Source organism: Cheilinus undulatus, linkage group 5 (assembly GCF_018320785.1).
Source record: "Cheilinus undulatus linkage group 5, ASM1832078v1, whole genome shotgun sequence".
Classification (NCBI taxonomy): Eukaryota; Metazoa; Chordata; class Actinopteri; order Labriformes; family Labridae; genus Cheilinus; species Cheilinus undulatus.
The window spans coordinates 5127493-5147650 of NC_054869.1; the positions used below are offsets into that span (position 1 = coordinate 5127493).

The 20158-nt window shown below is 39.2% G+C and overlaps 1 protein-coding gene across 1 annotated transcript; it reads right to left on the reverse strand.

The window, feature by feature from the left end:
- Window positions 1–170: 170 nt before the first annotated feature.
- Window positions 171–9893, reverse strand: ficd (FIC domain protein adenylyltransferase). The gene is made up of 2 exons (XM_041788571.1): window positions 9279–9893; window positions 171–2543 (listed from the first exon to the last, which is right to left on the reverse strand). Exons 1-2 carry the CDS (start codon window positions 9547–9549, stop codon window positions 1462–1464), a joined length of 1353 nt encoding a protein of 450 aa, XP_041644505.1. The 5' UTR covers window positions 9550–9893; the 3' UTR covers window positions 171–1461.
- Window positions 9894–20158: the final 10265 nt, after the last annotated feature.

Sequence of the window (20158 nt, forward strand, 5' to 3'; positions counted from 1 at the left end):
ATTAACTTATCTTAACCCAACACTGCACTTTCACTATTTGCTAATCATACACCTCAGAGGGACAAAAAACCACAGGATTGGTCCCCGTTTAAAGAAAGTAAAGACAAAATAAAAGGTATTAGAACACTTTTATTAAAATAGAATAAATTATTAAAGAAATGAAAGTGCTTCATTATGTGGTGTAACATCATCTGGTTCCTAAAGGAAGATAAGTTAATGTTCACACACTCAAGTCAAATATCGTTAAAAGCCTTCTGTCGTCACATCATCAGTAGTCAAACTGCAGATTGTTTTTTGAAGCAGAAACCCTGAAAGGGAATGTGGTGAGAGCTTAAAGTTAGAGAAATGTTGCCCCTCGTTAAGAAGGGAAAAGTTTGATGTTAAAGCAAACCCAAAGACAGATTTTAACTCAACATCCTGCGGCAGTTTGAAAGAATCTAGCAGGTACCAGGGCTCGGTTGTTCAAAAGGGTTTTTTTCTGCTGGATGATCCACTTTTTCCTATAAAGAATCAGACAATCTAGCTCACCTCTATCCTGGGTTTTCAAGAAAAAGAAACAGGATCAACCTTAACTTAGGCCCCGTCCACACGGAGACGAATTCAGGATTATACGCAAAAGTTTTTTGTCGTATCAGCATTTCATCCACACAGACTCGGCGTTTTGGGAGGCTTTAAAAGCTACCTTTTGAAACCGGGTCCCAGAGTGAACACATCTGTAAACGCTTCCCGTTTGGCCTCCGTGTGGACAGCCAACCGCACTTACAGGCTTGGCATTTATACTACAGCGTCTTCAGTTGTTTTCAGTGGTTCCGTTCTTATGCAGACATTTCTTAAAACGATCCCATATTTACGGAAAACTTTTTCAAATCGAAATGGAAATATATCGTTTCGTCTCCATGTGGACAAGGCCTTACAGAGCACATGGACGGGCCAGATCCCATGTCTGTCATCAGGCAGATCCATCGTGCAAAGTTCCAGCCTGAAATGCCATGTCTGAGAACAAACCCGACCACTCAGTCATTTAAAGAGAACAAGGCAGTAGTCAGCAGGGTTTTCTTGTACAGCAAGCTAGTAGGAATGACAGCTGCTGGTGGAGCAATTTGTATTAAAAGAAGAGCAAAGAACAGAACTGAAAGCTTTGTATGACAGAAAAGATGTTTTGCTCTTCTGCTGACCTGCTTAAGCATGAGTAATAACACAGTAAACTGCTAAGAAAACTTAAATATTGTTGTCCAGTATCATTGTTTTGAATCTGAAGGACTAATCTCAACATTTAACCCTTTCTAATAGTTTTTACCCACTACTTTTGAACAACCGGGCCCGGGGTTTTATAAAGTAGAATTTGACCGCTGAACGAGGTAACTGAACAAACTTTGTGTCAGGATTGTTATCAGAGACCTTATAAATAAATATTTTAGCATTCTACAGCCACCTGTTCCCTTTCTCCTTCAGTTTTCAGTCTCAGTTGTGGATGGGGATGGTCTGTTTACAGTCAGGACACGCCTGATCCTGCCTGGCCCCTGGCAGCCCCACGGCATGCTCCGTTGTAGAGATTAACAACGTGTCCAGCGTGATCTCTGTACATTTGGCTATAAAGCGAATAAACGGCCGTACGTCACCCTCGTTAGCTGTGTCCAAAGCTGCGTAATATTCAGCCCTTTGTTCCTTCCTGATAGTGATTGGGGGATATCGCGCTTGCATGAGAACAAGATTCATGAGCAGCCGTGACGTGCGTCCGTTTCCGTCTACGAATGGGTGCACATACACTAGTTTGTAGTGGGCGAGAGCTGCGTACTCCACAGGGTGCAGCTGCAGCGCTTCGTCCGAGTTGAGCCACTGGACGAGCTCCTGCATGTGTCTCTGCAGGTCCTGAGGGTGAGGCGGGATGTGATGGCCCACAAACACCTGATTGGTGCGCAGCCTCCCTCCCTCCACAGGATCAACGTAGCCCAGCACCCGCCTGTGGATCTCCAGGATGTCGTTGACGGTGATGGTGCCTGTTCGGGACAGCAGCGTGGTGTTGATGTACTTCATGGCTGCATCCACGCCGATGGCCTCGTTCTGCTCCTGCAGGCTCTTCCCAGGAACAGCGTACCGCGTCTCTATGATGTGGCGAATCTCTGACAGAGTGAGCGTGCTGCCTTCAATAGCCACCGTGTGATAAATGTGGTGATAGTAGGTTTCTTCCATCACTCGGCGCAGAGCGGAGTTACCTTTAGGTATGGACATCAGCCTACGCACCTTACTGTCAATGATCCCAAAATAACGCTGGTCTATCTCCTCCACCAGGGGCAGCGTGCGGTCTCTGCTCACCAAAGCTCTCTCGTTACACGGCGAGATGGTCAAAGCTTTGGTGTAGAGGTGGTCAGCCTGGACGATGTCCTTCTCCTCTTCCAGAATGGTCCCCAGCTCAGTAAGGGCGTCTACGTAGTCTGGGTTCATGCTAAGGGCGTGGACCAGCAGCTTGTGAGCCTTCTCCCTCTTTCCCAGTTTCTTCATCTCCTGAGCCTGCTGCAGCGCCGCTTTGGCCTCCAGCTCCATCTCTGTAACAACACAAGGGTGGAATAAAGGAGTCAGAAATTAGGGCCATTTTTAAACAACCTGTTTGGCATGATTAACTTATTTTAATTTTCAAAAGGAGGAAGAGAATGATTTTACAGATTTTCATATTTTAACTGAAGTCAGCCATTAAAGAAAGAGACAGGTGACGGTCTAGACCAGGGGTGTCAAACTCAATCACAGCAGGGGCCAGATTCTGAATTTGGGTCTAACCTGAGGGCCTACCAGGGTCGCCATCTAACCATAAAATGCCAATTTCATTTTCACCAAAAATGAATTATGGGGGTAAAAAACTTGGCACCGATGATAAATAATTATGCGATTAAAAGGTGAACATGATAAGTTAAATACTCAAAATCTGAGATTAAAAAGTCAAGTTTTAGAAGTCAAAAACTGAGATAAAATTCATAATCATGATTTTTAACAGTCAAAAAATGAGGTAAACATTGAAATCTTGAGTTTAAAATGTCAAAATATGTAATAAAATTAAAAATAATGAGTTTTTAAGGTTAAATAACGGCATAAAAGTGAATATTAGGAGTTAAACGTGAGATAAAAGTCAAAATCATGATTTTAAAAGGTCAAAAAACTGAGATAAAATTAAAATTCATTTTAAAGGGTAAAAAAATTAGATAAAAGTCAAAGTTAGGAGTTGAAAAAGGTCCAAACAGGAAATAAAAGTCAAATCATTTTTTCAAAAGGTCAAAATAGGATTTAAAATGTAAAATTATTAATCTAAAAGGTAAAAATATGAGATAAAAATTAAAAGTTATGAGATGTAAAGGTTAAAATATGAAATAAAAAGTCAAAACCATAACTTTCAGTCATAACTGTGAGATTCAAAATTGAAAATATAGAGAAAACATCAATTTCTTTCCCACGTTTCTGACTTTTTCAAAAAAATTTTACTGTTTACTTTTTCTAATTTTTATGACTCAACAAGGATATTATAAATTATCAAGGTTTAGTTACATTTTTATACTGGAGGAAACCTGCAGTCGTCATACTGGTGGGCCAGTTATAATAAAAATATCATATGATCTGGTGGGCCAGGTATGACTACACCATGAGCTGGATTTGGCCCATGGGCCTTGGGTTTGACACCCTTGGTCTAGACTGTTTTGGTAGAATTTAGACAGTGTTCAGGGTTTTCCTGCAATTATTAGTAAATATAAACAAATAATCCAGTATTTAATGCCTAGCAGCCTAGGACTTCTTTTACTTGACGTGGAGGTAAAGAAACGTGTGTCAATGCTATTTCATATCAAGGATTGAATTTCTGATATCTTGACGACCCTCGGGCAGACTACATCAAGTTTAATGCTTTAACAGTAAAAATAAAATAATCCACAGCTCAAATGTTGCTCAACATTTTGTGTCTAAGAAATGATGAAATATTGAAACCCAGAAGACAGCCTTCTCTGAGTGATTATGCATTATAAATTGTTGATCCATAATGTATCACCTCAGAAACAACAGAATTCACCTTAGAAATGATTTAGGACAAATTATTAGAGGACGAGAGAAAATCGGTGATGTCAATTAGAGATAATCAACTGTGAAAGTCAGGGCTGATATTAATGTCTAAAATAACATCTTTTGCTTTTGCCAATACCCATGCTTTAAGCATCACTTCTTTTGTTGTCCAACTATGTCAACATTTTTTCCTGTGTTTTACTTGTATCAGACAAAGGCTCATCCAAAAGATGATTTCTTCTGCTCAGTAAAAATCTCCTCTTTTGATTCAGCAGCTTGATCTCCTAGAAACCATTAAACTGATTGGACACTAAAGATAAACACTAGCGACTTATAGCTGTTCATGCCAAGTTATTTAACAACAGCTAATATTTGTCAACAGGGCCAATATCGGCCTGTACCTTCTGTTTAACCAACCACCTCTAATGTCAAAATAGTTCAGAACACCTGAGCCAGCTATCAAAATTACAGCCCATCTCCAGACTAGGATAAAATGAGACTTTGACTCTGAGCCACTGAAGCTGCAAAACAAAACAGTTTAAACCAGGCAATCTACAGAGTGTCTAAGTTTGGCAGCAATTTTGGAAATTACAGGCATAATTACTCAGTATTTGTGAAATAAGATTTCTTTTTCTGCCATAGCACAGAAGGTATTGATATAATTTGATTTTACTAAAATCTGGAACCATTATGACTATCTTTTAGTTTTAGGGCACATTTAAGGAGGAATATGAAAAACTAAGCTTTGTTTTGTGTGTTTTTGCAGATAAATTGGGGATGCATGATATAACAGTGTGATATCAGCATCGGCTGATAATGTGAATATTTCTGACAATATCTACTCTCTCTCAAAAGTCTTGTTTGAATTGTTATAATTGTGCATGTAGGTGTAGGAGAACAACATATAAAGAAACACAGGATTTAAAACATCCTTTTAACCAGTGGTAGAGATCTGATCCTTTAAGTATACTCCTCTGTTTCTGTGATTTTCTTATCCTCACTGAGAGCTCATTTCCTTACTCTGAATAGTCTTGCAAAAGTTAAATGCTAAGGTGGATGTTTAACTCTGCCAGTATTTACAGCTGATATTCTGGCAGAGTTAAACATCTGCCTGTTTTAGCGGTATAAATATTGTCTATAGTGTAGAAACACTAGTAAGTTTTAGTCTTTCTCTGTGTGACTGATTTCTCCGTGTTTCTTTAAGTCTTTGTTTATATCCAGTACTGTACCTGTTGCATTTACTGTTTAAATCTTTTCATCTCACATGTCTCGTACCATGATGTTAAACCTCTACCTTTTGAACTGTACTATTGTGATGCGAGAACTACTGAACTGTTTTTAATAGTAGACCCTGCTGCTTTGCTTTTGAACTGTTGTTTCTCTCTAACAGTTCGATTCACTCATAGGTTTACCATCATTTTAGCTCCTCATCAGTGTGTTCCAGCGGTTGCCTCATACTGTGTGCTCTGTTTTGAATACTCTTATGTATGCTTGCATTTACATTTAGGGCTGGGCAATTAATTGCAAATTAGATTAGATTGCAATATGGCCTGTTGCAATTTTCAAATCACAGACAGTGCAATATTTCTATAACCTGAAATCTGTAAAAGCACCAGTTTAATGCAATTTTGTTTTGCAGCAGCAGCAGAGATTTTATGTTCTACATATTATGCAAGCTTTTAAGAGTTGTTTTTAGGATTTTTACAAATGTCTAGTACATTTCTTTTGTAATCAAAATGAGAATAATGTAAAAATCCCCTTCAATATGGCAGTTGATATCAAATTTGTAATTAGAGCAAAAATCACAGTAAGTTTAAAAAAAATGTTTATCCCCATTTTTTACATTTAATCTGGAGTAGGTTATAATACAGAATGAATTATTGCTTGTGCTTGTAGAACAACACATAAGATGAGATGAACCTAAAAATAACTGCATTTTAAATCGCAGTATTGGGGAAAAAGTGCAATTACACTGAGGCTGCCTGTGTACTTATTTCTGATATGATCAATATTAGTAGTTTGTTAAAATTATACTATGTGTGATAGCACATTTTATTGGGTTTGCAGCAATAGGATGTTTACTTTTTTATGACTACTCTCACTAGCTTTCAAATTATATGTTGTTTACCGTATATTACTATGAACAACTTGTACTATAAGAATGAGGGGGTTTTGTACTTTAATGTCTGCTGTTGTGATTTACGTTTTGTGTTTTTTCTGAGTTGTGGTGACCTTTGTCAGGTGACTTACCACATGACTCTTCACTTGTATTTTAACACCTGTTCTTTATCAGTCTATGATGTCCTGATGAAGACTCATTTTCAGTTGAAGTGCACAGAAATTCCTAGTTAACACAGGATATTTCTATCAAATCAGATTATCTCAGATCTTCAGTTTTAACTGTCATCTCTACTATGCACTAGAATTGCAAATAATCTGACAAGTCATGCTTTCATTTGTGCTGTTTTATGTTTGTCCTCTCATCCTGAAGAGCACCGGATCCAACTTTTTACTGATGTTTTGCCCCGTGTAGCACTCACCTAACCTTGAACATCAGATGGATACACCTATTTCTGTATTTCTCACTGGGGAATCAAATCCATCTGGTGGGTCAGGTTAGCACTCACGCTCCTCACTCTAAAGTAGAACAGATTCATGCAGAACAAACCGACCTACCATTGCGCTCGTAAGTTTACATACCCTGGCAGAATTTGTAAAATGTGTACCATTCTTTAAAGAAAATAGGGATGATCAGGCAAAATAAATGTATTTTATTTTAAATAGGGTTCAAACTAAACTATGAGGCATCTAAAAAAGCACAATCACACTACACTACTGATTGACATTCTCAAATGTTTGGATATCTTTTTATATCCTTTTCCTGTTTTATAAAATTCAACTATCTTCTCTTGCAAGTCCTTTCAGTTCCTTTCAGAATCCAGCAAAGTCAGAGCAGCACTAGAGGAGATGTGCAGAGGTCTGTCAAGAGCCCAGACACTCACTGACATTTATAGACAGACACTAGCTACATGCAAACATGTGACAGGGGTTGTACAGTTACTGTTACAGGCCATTTAAACCCTGGTGTGTCAACTTGTGTGTATATTATCAGTCCAAAACATAAAGGGTATGTATACTCTTGATCAGGGCTATTTGGGTGATTCAACTTGTCATTATGATTTAAAAAGTGCAAATACCATTGTGTGATAATAAATAACTTCGTCTGACCACTAACTTTGAATGAAAGAAGAGTTTTCCCATTATCAAACATATTTCCAGGAAAAATGTACAATATACCACAAATTTTTCCAGGGTATGTAAACTTACAAGCACAACTGTATGTCAGCTGATGTTCTTTTTTATTTGTCACCATTAATTACACTTTTATGTGTGCTTCAAGGACAGAAGTTTTAGATGTGAACTACATCCAAATATCAGTATTGGCTAAAATCTATTTGTAAATATCAGCAAAATCTACACCTGTACAGGTGGTTTGATAGGCTGCTACACACTCAGAGAGGATCACTATGAGCCCTGGACATTTTGAATGAAGCCCCGAATGTAAAACAACTCCCAGACTGTCGACCTCCCTGCTCCTCACTCAGCTCAGCCCCTGTTTGCACTGGAGACACTTGCTCTTTCCATAAATAAGGTGGGTATGCATCAGTTATCAGCATTGGCAAGAATATATTTGGAAATATTATTATGTTGAATATCTGCAAAAAGTTAAAATCATGCATCCCCAATAAAGCCCTTAGAATTTCAGTTGTTTAAATAATTAATACCATCAGTAAGTACTAAACTTGAGCGCTGTGTCAGTTTAGGAGACATCAAACCTAGAACTAGGGAACATCTGACCAGTGTGTGCACATTTTTTTCTGCTGAAAGCTGCTGATTTGTTGATTGATGTAATCTTTGTTTTATGACCTGTATAATGTCATATATGTGAAACTATGCTGCTGTCTTGGCCAGGACTACCTTGTAAAAGAAATTTTTGTATCTCAAAATGAATAAATCCCAGTTAAATAAAAAATAAATAAATAAAATAAAACAAAAATGAAACATATTTATTTTATATGAAGGATGAAGGTGGGATGTTTGTAACTTGCTTAAAATAAGATGCCCACGCAGTTTTGCAGCGTGAGGGAGTGTGCTAGTATTTTCTACCCATGGACATGACACGGGGGAAAAAGGGTACTGATTACCTGGCCCACAGTAGGAAGAGGCCCTTTAGGAGCCTGCAATGAAAAGTCAAACATATGTTTCATTATTCAATCAAAAGCAACTAAATGAATCGGTCAACCGATCAAATAGAGTAAAATACAATAGTGGGGGGCCCTGCTCCTCCCTTAAAAATGTCCAAATGGTGTAGCCCAGCACTGCAAAATAATGTAAGTACATTTAATTTAACCATAGTAAAAATATTGCTCATAAATGGGTGAATTATGGCTCAAAAATACATTAAAATGTTTAGATATCTGGAAAAATGATGCCACATTCATTGCCTGGCTAGCGGGCTAAGGGGGCCCTGTGCTATTTTCCTTCTGGGGGCCTAAAATCCATAGCTACGCCCCTGTTTCTACCAATTATTACAAAAGAAATGACCCAGTACTGGGTACCTGAGACTTACATCTGTGTTATCGATATCTAAAACTTATCTAGTGTTGTGACAGCAGCGTTAAATTTGGCAGCTATTTTTAATTTTCATCTTAGTTTTAGTCTTTAAATAAAATGCTTTTTAGTTTTAGTCACATTTTAGTCATTTCTACCCTTTTTAGTTTCAGTTGATGAAAACTAAAAACATTTTGGTCTAGTTTTAGTCCTCACATTTTAGTCTTTACTTTCGTCCAAGCATTTATTTTCTTGTCTAAATCTGGTACCAAATCATGGTAGTGTGTTCTCGGCCAAACCTGGGGTCCCTGCTTTCTACAGCTGAGAGCCAGAATAGCTATAGATGCGTTTTTTAAAGACAGATTTACCCACAGTGGAGAAATATCACAGATTTTGAATGTCTGACTAAAACTACATGACATTTTAATCTAGCTTTAGTCATCTTGGCGAAAACTAAACTTAGTTTTGGTCAGTTTTAGGCATCACAGAAATATTTTGTTAGTTTTAGTCTAGTTTATGTCACGGAAAAAAAGGGTGTCGACGAATAGTTTTATTAATAGATTTAGTCGACGAAATTAACACTGTGTGACAGCCCCATATATGTACAGGATGAGTCCAGCTGTCGTGTTTACCTTTGCTGGGTTTGGCCCTCTGAGGCAGCAGGTCCAGCGCCGTAAAGGGGACTGTGAGGCTGGTGGACTGCACAGCGGGGGTCTGCTGGGAGCCCCACAGCTGGCACCGGAGCAGGGAGAGGCCCCTGAGGGCCGCGCAGCACTCATCCTCCACCCCGACCAGAGGCAGCAGGATGGCCACCAGAGAACCGAGGAGGAGACACAGCAGCGGGCCCCATCCTCCGAGGAGGAGCCGGCCGCTGATGAAGCGCAGCACCGTCACAGCAGCCATGATGATCCCAGGTTAGATCCTCCATCCTATGGTGACACGACCCCCCATACACCCCTGTTGTTAGGTGGACCGAAGAGGAGCTAAAGGAGGGAAAACACGGCCAACATAACAGCCGGGAGACGATAAAAACACCGGGAAATGTCAATAAGTCTCCCAACGGTCACAGCTCGTGCGTTAGCTAACGTTAGCCTGCTAGCTCCGTGTTCCGGTTACGTGTCTCTGGGTTAATCCACGTAAACACGGACTAATTTACCTACAAGACCGCGATTTGTTTAAATCACCGTCAGCACTGTTGTGTACAAAAACACTCACATAATCGACTTCCTTCCCTGGTACGTGCCAAGAACCTGGAATATGGTTGGTCAGTGACGAATTAAAGGCTGGCGCTGATTGGCTAAAAACGCAGCAATACAAGAAACGGTTCGTAGTGAGCTGTGATTGGTGGATTCAGGGAGGCTGATGAACACGTAAGCATAGCATCAGTAAAAAGTGACATTACAAGAGCTGAAAACTAATTCATACAAAAATAATAATGATAATGATATTTGATTACCATTTTATTAACCCACTTCACCTGACAAGCTCAAATAAGCTTCTTATTTAGGATAAAACTGACAGAAGTAAAGGCTTAAAATAAAATCACTCATTTTGATAAATACACATCATTTCAAGAAAAGTAAGTATTTCAGACCTTATTTACCCTTTTTAGATCTTTAGATAAGATGTTTATTGGGTATTTACAGGACTATGTCTGCAGTAACTATTCACAACTCCAATCCCAAAAAGTTGGGGCACTATAAAATGTAAATAAAAACAGCATACAATGACTTGTAAATCTCATAACCCATATTTTATTCACAATAGAAAATTAACAACATATCAAATGTTTACCAATTCATGGCAAAATATTATTCGTTTTTATTTGATGGCAGCAGCACATCTAAAAAAAGGAGGAACAGGGCAAAAAAAAAAAAAATATGGAAAAGTGACTGGTACAGTTGGAGGAGCTTTTTACAACTAATTATAATGATAGGGTATTAAAGGAGCATTTTAGAGAGGGAGAGTCTCAGAATTAAAGCTGGGCAGAGGGAGAAGAAAATGTTCTTCAACATAAAATTGTGAAGACTTTGAATATCTCACCATCTACGGTCCATAATATCATCAAGAGATTCAGAGAATCTGGAGAAATCTCTGTGCATAAGGGACAAAGTCAAAGGTCATTATTGGGTGCTCATGATATTGGGGCCCTTCAAGTGGCACTGCATCAAAAACAGGTATGATTCTGCACGGGCTCAGGAACACTTCAAGAAATCACTCTGTCAACACAGTTCACCGTGCTTTATGTGAACACAGTCCAGGAACACCGCTGTCTTCTCAGGCCAAAGCTCTTTTAAAATGGAATGAGGCAAAATGGAAAACTGTTCTGTGGTCAGATGAGTCAAAATTTGTAATTTTTCTTAGAAACCACAGATGCCGTGTCCCGTGGACTAAAGAGAAGAGAAGCCAATCCAGCTTGTTATCAGCACAGTTCTAAAGCCTGCATCTCTGATGGTATGGGGTTGGATTAGTGCGTATGGTGGTCAGCTTACACATCTGGAAAGGAACTATCAATGCAGAGAAGTACAGATATACTGTATGAGGGTTGTCCTGTGAACTTCAGGACACCAGAAATGCTAATCAGTGTTACATTTACTTAAGTAAATCTAGTCAAAATTGAAGTCTATTAATTAAACTTTTACATGTGTACATTTTTGTTCTCTTTCCTGTTGCACATACACTTTAGTTACCCGAGGTGGGAAATAATGAAGTACAAATACTAAAAAGTAGATTTTTCAGACATCTGTACTTTACCTGAGTTCTTATTTTTCTGACTAATTTTTACTTTTATTATCTAAATTTGAACACAGATATCTGTACTTTATACACAGTCATAACAGGTTCATTACTTATTTTGACCTAGATGACGTAAAAGACATGGACACAGGGAGGGAACATCTGCCATGGAGAGAAGGAACTAGCAGCAGGAACCGTTTATTTACTGAACAGGATGGTAATAAAAGAGGAAAATTATCCTGTTTTGTGTGCTTAGAACTTTTTTTCTTTTTGCAGAATTATCATTTATGTATTTTGTATCATAGATGGTAAAAATTAACTTTTACTTTTTACTTATAAATATATTCCAGAGCGTGTACTATCCTAGTTTTTCTTGAGTAAATGGGTTGAATCAGTACTTTTAAACTAATCTTTTTTTCACACAAGTATCTGTCCTTCTACTTAAATACAGAATGAGAATTTTGCCATCTCTGTTAGTTTCTCAGCCTTGCCACCAGTTTCACTGCACTCTATACTCATGCAATGGCATGAAGCAACAGAAGAGGGCGACATTGCTCCGTGATGTAAATATTACAGCTAAAGTGCAGGTAATCCTCCGGAGACTGCAGTAAATCTCCTGTCCTTAAACTCATAATGATCAGGATGTATTCTTTTGTATGCCATTTTTAAAGAAACAGATTTAATGGGTCAGTGTTTGAAATGATTAAACCTTCTCGTTTACCTGTTATCATCATTATTATCTGCACATGTCTATCGTGTTTTCAGTGTTATATTGTTCTAAGTTAAACTTTAATATGCATCCATGATGGTGAAATATCTTTTATTAAATTAGCACCAGCAGGCAGCAGGACGTGTTGATAAGGATTGATTTGTGGCTGCGTGTCGGAGCCAACATTTAGAAGACATTAGACGTATCTTCAGCAGATGGCAGACTGCTGCTGCTTTCTCTAAATAGCTCATATTCACAGACACTGCAGCATCCCACTGCAGACAGTCAGGGAGAGTTATGAATGAACATCCATGTTAATGTTCTCAAGCAGAGATTTATGAAGCCTGTATGAAAACTGGGGTTTGGGATTTTTTATTTATGTTGCTCATCGTCGTCTAAGTGAACCCTGAGCTGCACACCGACGCAGTTTAACACAACAGAGCCATTCTGATTTTATCATTCTGATAAAGCTTGAGCTGCATTATTTCATTACTCTTTTATTCAAGCACTCATTCACACTTATTAAAGCAAAGGAGAGTCTGCAGAAAGTTATTAGAGTTAGAATAATCTTTAAAGCGGTTTCCAATCTTCCAAGCAGGCAGGTGAATTTAAAAAAGAAACAGTGGAGGATAATGATAAATCACTGTGCTGCCACTGATTAATGTAGATTAGGAGAGGATGTGTGTGATTCTTTGCATTATATGACTGTGAGGATCATATCAGGCTGACTGCAGTATAATATTTCCACTGCACTGAGGCACTTTTATTATTAAGTTGACAGGGAAACACATTTCATTCCATAATGTATAAAAAAGAACTATAGCTGGTTGGAAAGAAGAAGACAAAGAAACCTTCACAGGTTTGCATTTATTTTCCTATTTCAAAAATAACAGAAAACCTAAAGTCCTCCTGTTCTTCTACAATATTTATGATGCCCTTCAACAACTCAGTACCAGCCCTGCAGAATATCAGACAGATTTATGATTGCCCAAGATTATGATCATGATATGAAGGGGAGGAAATTAAGAGTGCACAACAGTTTAACTTACATTTATGTCTCTCTGCTTTTCTTCATGTTTAAAACAAAATCATTGTTTGCAACTTGGTCATATGTGGATTGTTATGAAATTGTGATTAATTGTGTCGCCCTATCAAGGAACACTTCAAGAAAACAAATGTAGGAGACTGTGTTTTTTCTCTGCCTCTGTAGAAGCTATGAGTGGACACAATTATTCAATTTTTTCCCACAACAATATCATCAGGGTAACCTTTACTTGGGCTTGAAAACTGCCTACTCATCTAAAAATATAAGCAATGAACCAATATTATAGCAGTAAGACACATGGGTTCTAATAAGGCAGGTAAAAATAGTGATATTCCCTATTCTAAATCCAAACCATTTGTTAAAGACAGGATATCTCAGCCTTATCTTTTGTCATTATTTCAGATAAAACCCTCATCATCCTCTGCATGCAGAGTTTACACTTCCACCAATAGGCACAAGATTCAGTTACACAAGGACGGCCGAATCAAACAGAAATCTCAGGTTCTTTATTTCATTAGCAGTCAAGTTTTTAAATAAACGACCCAGACCTGACCCAATCTAACATACAGTGACCCAACTCCATCTAATCCAACCAAACCCACCAAACAAATTCAATTCAATCCAATCCAAAGCAAACTATCCCCAATACAAACTTATCCAGTCCAATCCAATGCAGTGCAATAAAATACAAGACATTGCAACCCAGTTTAATCCAACTCAACCAAACTTGATCCAGTCTAACTCACCCTAACCAATCCAGTCCAACCCATCCCAACCCTACACCCTAACAATCCAATTCAACTCAACTTTATATGACCTATCCCACAACCCAACCTAGCCTAATCTGGTTCATTCCAATACAAGGCAATCTAATCAGATCCTATTCAAACCAATTTAATCCAGTCCACTTCAGCCTTATTCAATTTAGACAAACTTGGTCCAAATTCAAACCAATCTAACTCATCTAGTCCAATCAAATCCAATTTAACTCAGTGAAATCTGAGAAAACCCAATCCAACCCAACATGAGCATCCAACCCACTCCAATCAGATCCAATCTGATCCAATCCAGTCCAGTCCAATCCAGTCCAATTTGTCTTTATCATCTACTACTCAATCCAACTCAGACCAGCCAACCTAATGTAAATAAAATCAATCCAATCCAATCCAATCCAACTCAGCCTAATCCAACTCAACCAAACTTGATCCAGTCCAAACCAACTCAACCTTATCCGAGTAAACAGAACCCTAAACTCAATCCAACCCAAACTAACCCAACCTGACCATTCAATGGAATTCAGTTTAAGTTTAATCTCATGCAACCCCACTCTATTCAATCCAACCAATCCAACTAAGACCAGCAAACCCAGTTTGATTTAAAACAATCCAAATCAAACTCAGTCTAATCTGAGCAAACCTAACACACAACCCAGTCTGACTGAGTGAACCTTACACACAAGCCAGTCCAACCTAACCTGACTGAATTCGGTTCAATCCCATCCAATGCCGTCCAACTCAGTCTAATCCAACCGAACCCTGCCAAACCCAGTACAACCCAACAAAACAACATGCAAACCTAACCCAATTCAGGGTTATCTAATCCAATTAAACCCAATCCAATAAAATCCAACTCAGTCATGTCCTATCAATCAAACCAAACCAAACCAAACCAAACCCAACCAAACCCAACCAAACCAAAGCAGCCCAACTTAACCCAAATTCATGCCAATCCAGCCCCATTCAGTTTTGACAACTGATAGTCAGCGTCTCCTTTTTTCAAACACTCACTTTGGGGAAGTGCAAACATATTTCAACTACAAAAAACTTTGACTCCAGACAAACATGCCCACTCACATGGCGTTTCTTTGTTGTTGTTGGAGAAATGCAAAAAGAGTAAGACGTTGTACATGCCCGTGTTTTCTTCAGCTTTTCACAGTTTTGACTCAGAGTCTTTGAATATGTGCATGAACTCACCTTAACCTTTACGTGTTCTTCTATGAAGATGGGGAAATTCCCAACAAATTTATGAGAAACCTTGCCAAGTGCACCATTTCCCCTGTCTTGTGTAGTGCTCTGCAGCAGTTTGAACTCAAAGAACTTTATGTTTCAGTTAGGGACCTGATTTGTGTAAAAGCAGCAGCATAACACAACATAAAGCTAGGCAGACCTAAAACACAGAGTAGACACCAAACAAGTGCAGTTTTAAAAGCTGAGGGGACAAACAGCAGGGCGAGTGACTGATGAAGAAGAAATAGTTGCTTGAAATAAAGTGCCCTGCAGTCATGTTCTGGACTAATTCACTACCCATCTGGCATATGTTCACACACATGAGTGGAAACCCTTCAGCTGTGGAGGTTGCGATTGTAGTCAGAATCATCGATGAGTGATAATTCTGTTACATGATGATGTGGTTAAATTCCTCCTGTGACTGAGATGATTATCAAAGCATAACTGTCACCAGAAGTCAACGTTCACACTTACTCAGAGGTGTTTATTTCCTGTTCCAGTGCTGGGAAATGACTGTAATGCACAAAACAAGATTTACAGCTGAGTCAGTAAACTGTGTGATAAAATATTCTGTTTCCCCAACATTTTTTTTTGCTGTGGCACACCAATGGCTTGCCACAGTACAGTCTGTCATCATCCACTGATAGCAGGGAATAAACTCCTCCCTTTATTAGTGCTAAATTACCGAGAGGCATCTGGCTGCAGCCCTCGGGCAAACCTCTATGCTGGGGCGTTCGGTTGGAGACCTCCACGCTGGGGCGAAACCTCTCTGCTGGGACGTGAGGTATATTACCCGCAACGAAATTTGAGCTCCATCCGCTTGCCGACAGGCTGACCCTAAATCTAGCCAGTCGGATTTTAATGCCTAAACCTATGCATGCATCCTTTTTTGTTTGATTTTGCCAAGACAGGATGGAAATTTGGTTTCTTTTTGAGTAATTTTCTTGCAAAAACCATTGTTGAAAGGAAAATAGTGAAGTTAAACCCTTGCGAAAAAGACTTTTTCAAATTTTTTTCCTGCCGCATATCCACGACCCACTGCAAACAGCCTCGCAATCGCAACCCACTTTTGCTCCTGACCCACCAGTGGAGAACCACTGATCTAGGTCAGTGAGATTTTTAATATATATATTTATACCCAAGACACAGTGAAGATCAAGGCAAAATCTCAGGTCACACCATCATCTTTATATCCAATAGCCGCTTTAACAAGTGTTGAAGCATCTTTTGTTGTTTTACAGTTGTAGCAATGGCACAGTTGTACAAATTCTTGTGGCACACCAAACTTGACTGAACTCACAACGTTTCAGAAACACTAATCTAGTAGATAATAGAGGGATCACCTATTTTTTAAATTTCATTTATCTATTTCTGTTAAGTGATACAAAAGCAGCTCTTAAGTTATTTTATAACCATTTGGACCAACTGAAAAAAAACCGGAGAGACAACAGTATAAATAAAACAAATATTTCAGAAACATTTTGGTGTGCAGAAGTTTTGCTCACAATTTTTGATACTTGAAACATGAAATTACTCAATATCAGGTTCTTCAAATTTTAATTTTGATATTATCATTTGGTTTCCCCATTATCGTACCAAAGTTTGGTGTCATAATGACTGCAATTTCCTCTGCATTTTCTACTAAATTAATGCAGGAAACAGATGCTGCAGCGTGATCTTCACACCATCTGACATGCTAACTGGAAGCACACTCCACAGATGACCTGTCACAGACTATTAAAATAAGCACATGTCTTCTCTCTACTGGCTGGAGCTGTGCTTGAAGAGGCAGAAAATCCGTCAGTCCACCTGGAAAAGAAGCGACCTGTCAGGGCAGGAAATAAATCCCTCTGGCTCTGACTCCTCTGCTCGCTCTCCGTCTCCTCTCTCGTCCTCTGTGGGGCTGCAGTCTGCCGGCCTTTCTGTCTGAGGAGAGGCTTTGTTCTGGGTGACAGAGCGTGCTGTCAGAGATAGACGATCTGCTTAAACAGTCACAGAGAGGGCGATGCTGCCTCTCTCTCCTCTCTCTCAGTGTGGATGGCTCTGAAAGCAGGGAAATGGATGAGCGAGTGAAAAAGAGCTGCAGGAACTGTCCTCAACTGTCTACATCCCAGACACCAGGTCTAAATATTCTCTAAAATACACACGGACTCATGGTGGACTGACAAGCAATAGTACAAGATGATTTCACAGGTCAGGGCGTCTCAGCTTGTCCTTAAGCCTCGCCATGAAATCAGAGAGATTAAAGCACCTGCAACTAAATAACCAGACTACAAGCTTTTCAAAACAACAGCAGTCGGATGTTGCGACCATCTCTCACCAACTGGACAACTCACTGAGCCTCTCAGTCCCCTTATAACTGCACAACCTCAAACCTTAGCCAGTGTTTTTTCCATATTACAGTATTTTATATTGTTTGTATGTTTTTTTGTAACCCAGCTCACTGGGAAATACAAGTTACATAAAAATCAGACAGTCTAAATAAAAGTTATAGTACTGTGTAGAACTTTTAGGCATGCTGGGGCCATTAGTCCTTGCTACAGTAAGGCTTAGATGTGGCCAGTATGTCACCTTAGGGCACTGTCGATCGGGAAAGAGGATGATTCAACACTGGAAAAATAAAAACCTACCTTTAGGGTAACCTGACCCACCAGATCGACTGTTTTAAATTTCTGATACATGGATATTTTTCCCATTCATCTAGGAAAGCTCCCATAGAAAGCATTTGGGAAGGGCAGGGTTTTTAAAAAAACTGTCAGAAGGTGATTGGAGGAACATTCATGACGGGCCAATCAGAGCTACAAGACAAAATGGCATTGTGTGAATGTGCTGCTCTTGGGCAGACGGGCTACAGAAGATTGTACATAGGGCTACATAGATTGTTAATGGTGGAGCTTCTTGGTGAATTAAATTGATGTCAAGGCCGATCAGGTGATGTGCATTAACATCTTCTTTGCCAAAACTAGCTTTCAGTGTGGCTCTTTGCCAAAGGTTTTTGAAATGATTTTAATACGGGTCTGTTAATGTTTGGGCTATGAGGGTGAATCAGCTGATCAGCCCATCATCAGTAGCTGATGTCACTCAGACTGACGCTGTGAATTGAAGGATTTCTCATTCACTTAGTTGTGCCTCCTCTCTCCTCCTGTCTGGGTAGAGCTAAGATGGGAGGAAATGATGCGAAAGGAGGAAGGATACCAAAATATGAAATGAGAAAGACCTACTGAGGCCGATGCATTTTATTTGTAGTGACTGTGAAAATTCTTAGAATGTGGCAAACGACTTAGAGTGATGCAAAAAAATGCAAAATATGTAACCTTAAAAAATAATGACAGCAAAGGTTTTGGTGCCAGTATGCAGACACGAAGAGAACAACATGAGGTTGTTTTTATTTTTGAGGGCCAACAGTCTTTGGGCTTTTTACCAGACAAAAGAGATGGGGTCTAGCTTGAGTTGCTTTGAAAGACCTCAGCCTCTTTTTTTTTTTTAAACTTAGTTCAGTCACAATCTTTGTCAAAATATATGTTATTACCCACAATCTCATTCATGACTTCTTCTTCTTCTTTTTATTTTTATTTATTTATTTATTTTTTTGCGTTGTCAATTCACTCTTGGAGTATTTCTGGTTGACCAGCCACTCCTAGGATGGTCCAATACCATAGGTGCTTTTTCTGTGCCAGCCATCCATCCATCCATCCATCCATCCATCCATCCATCCATCCATGCATCCATCCATCCATCCGTGCATCCATCCATCCATCTATCCATCCATCCATCCATCCGTGCATCCATCCGTCCATCCATCCATCTGTCCATCCATCCATCCATCCATCCCTCCCTCCCTCCATCCATCCCTCCCTCCCTCCCTCCCTCCATCCATCCATCCATCCATCCATCATGGTTAACCCTTACCCTGATTAACCCAGGAAGCATCTATAGAGCAGAGATTTCTCCACCAAGTTAAACTGTAGATCTTTTTAACAATGTGATGTTTAAATGTATGAGTGTTCTTGACTGAATTATTGTTTTTTTAAGCCGTTGAAAACCTGTCTGACTAAACATCAGATGAGTTTGTTTTCACACACCAAACTTTGAGACTTACACCTACTGTTCCTCATCATGCAGTTCAGACAGTCATTTTCATTTTCCGGCTTGTAGCACATGTAAACCCAACCATATCTGATCTCTGATCTGCAACCATATCTGTTTCTTCAAAGCTTCATGGTGATCAGTAAGAACGGAGTTAATATGAGTGATTCAGGAAAGGTGTTGCAGTTGCTGATTAGTAGCTCATTGGCATGTCTTGATTTATGGTAGTAACTGTCAGCACCATGGACAGCTCTGTTCTCAGAGTCTGGTCGTAGATTTGATAGGCCTATGCTGTGTCCTTTTTCATCACTGGAGCCTCTTACATTGATTAAATGATATTGATTAAATAGTTTTTTGTCTGTTGTATAAAATTAGTAAGTCTGTGTGTTTGTGTGTGTGTGCATTCATACCAAGTGCCACTGTAAGTGTCTGTGTGTGTGTGTGTGTGTGCGGCTTTTGGATTATACAATGTTCTTGAACACTTGTGTTTTATGAAAGTAACAGCCCAAAAAGTTTTGAGCACCCACCAGCATAAACATAGATGAGTGCCTATGTTCACCACTGTTCAAAGTTTTCTCCATTTGTGGTTAAGGGCTCTCAGCATGGTTGGCTTGAAATCCCTGAGAAATGTCCTTGTAACCCTCCCAGGCTGATAGATGTCAGTGATTTTGTTTCTCATCTGATCAGATTTCTTTAGATGATGCCATGATGTGTTGATTTTTGGGATTTCTGGATTCAGCAGGCCTGGGAATCTTGCGGAATAAACTCAGCTTTCCAAAAAAATGTTGTTAAATACATCTAATTGATGATTTAACAGGAATGAGGGCAGTGACTTTTTCATATAGGTAGGTTTAGATGTTTTTTCCACTAATAAATGAAACCATCCTTTAAAAACTGACTTTTGTATTTACTCAGGTTATCTTTGTTTAG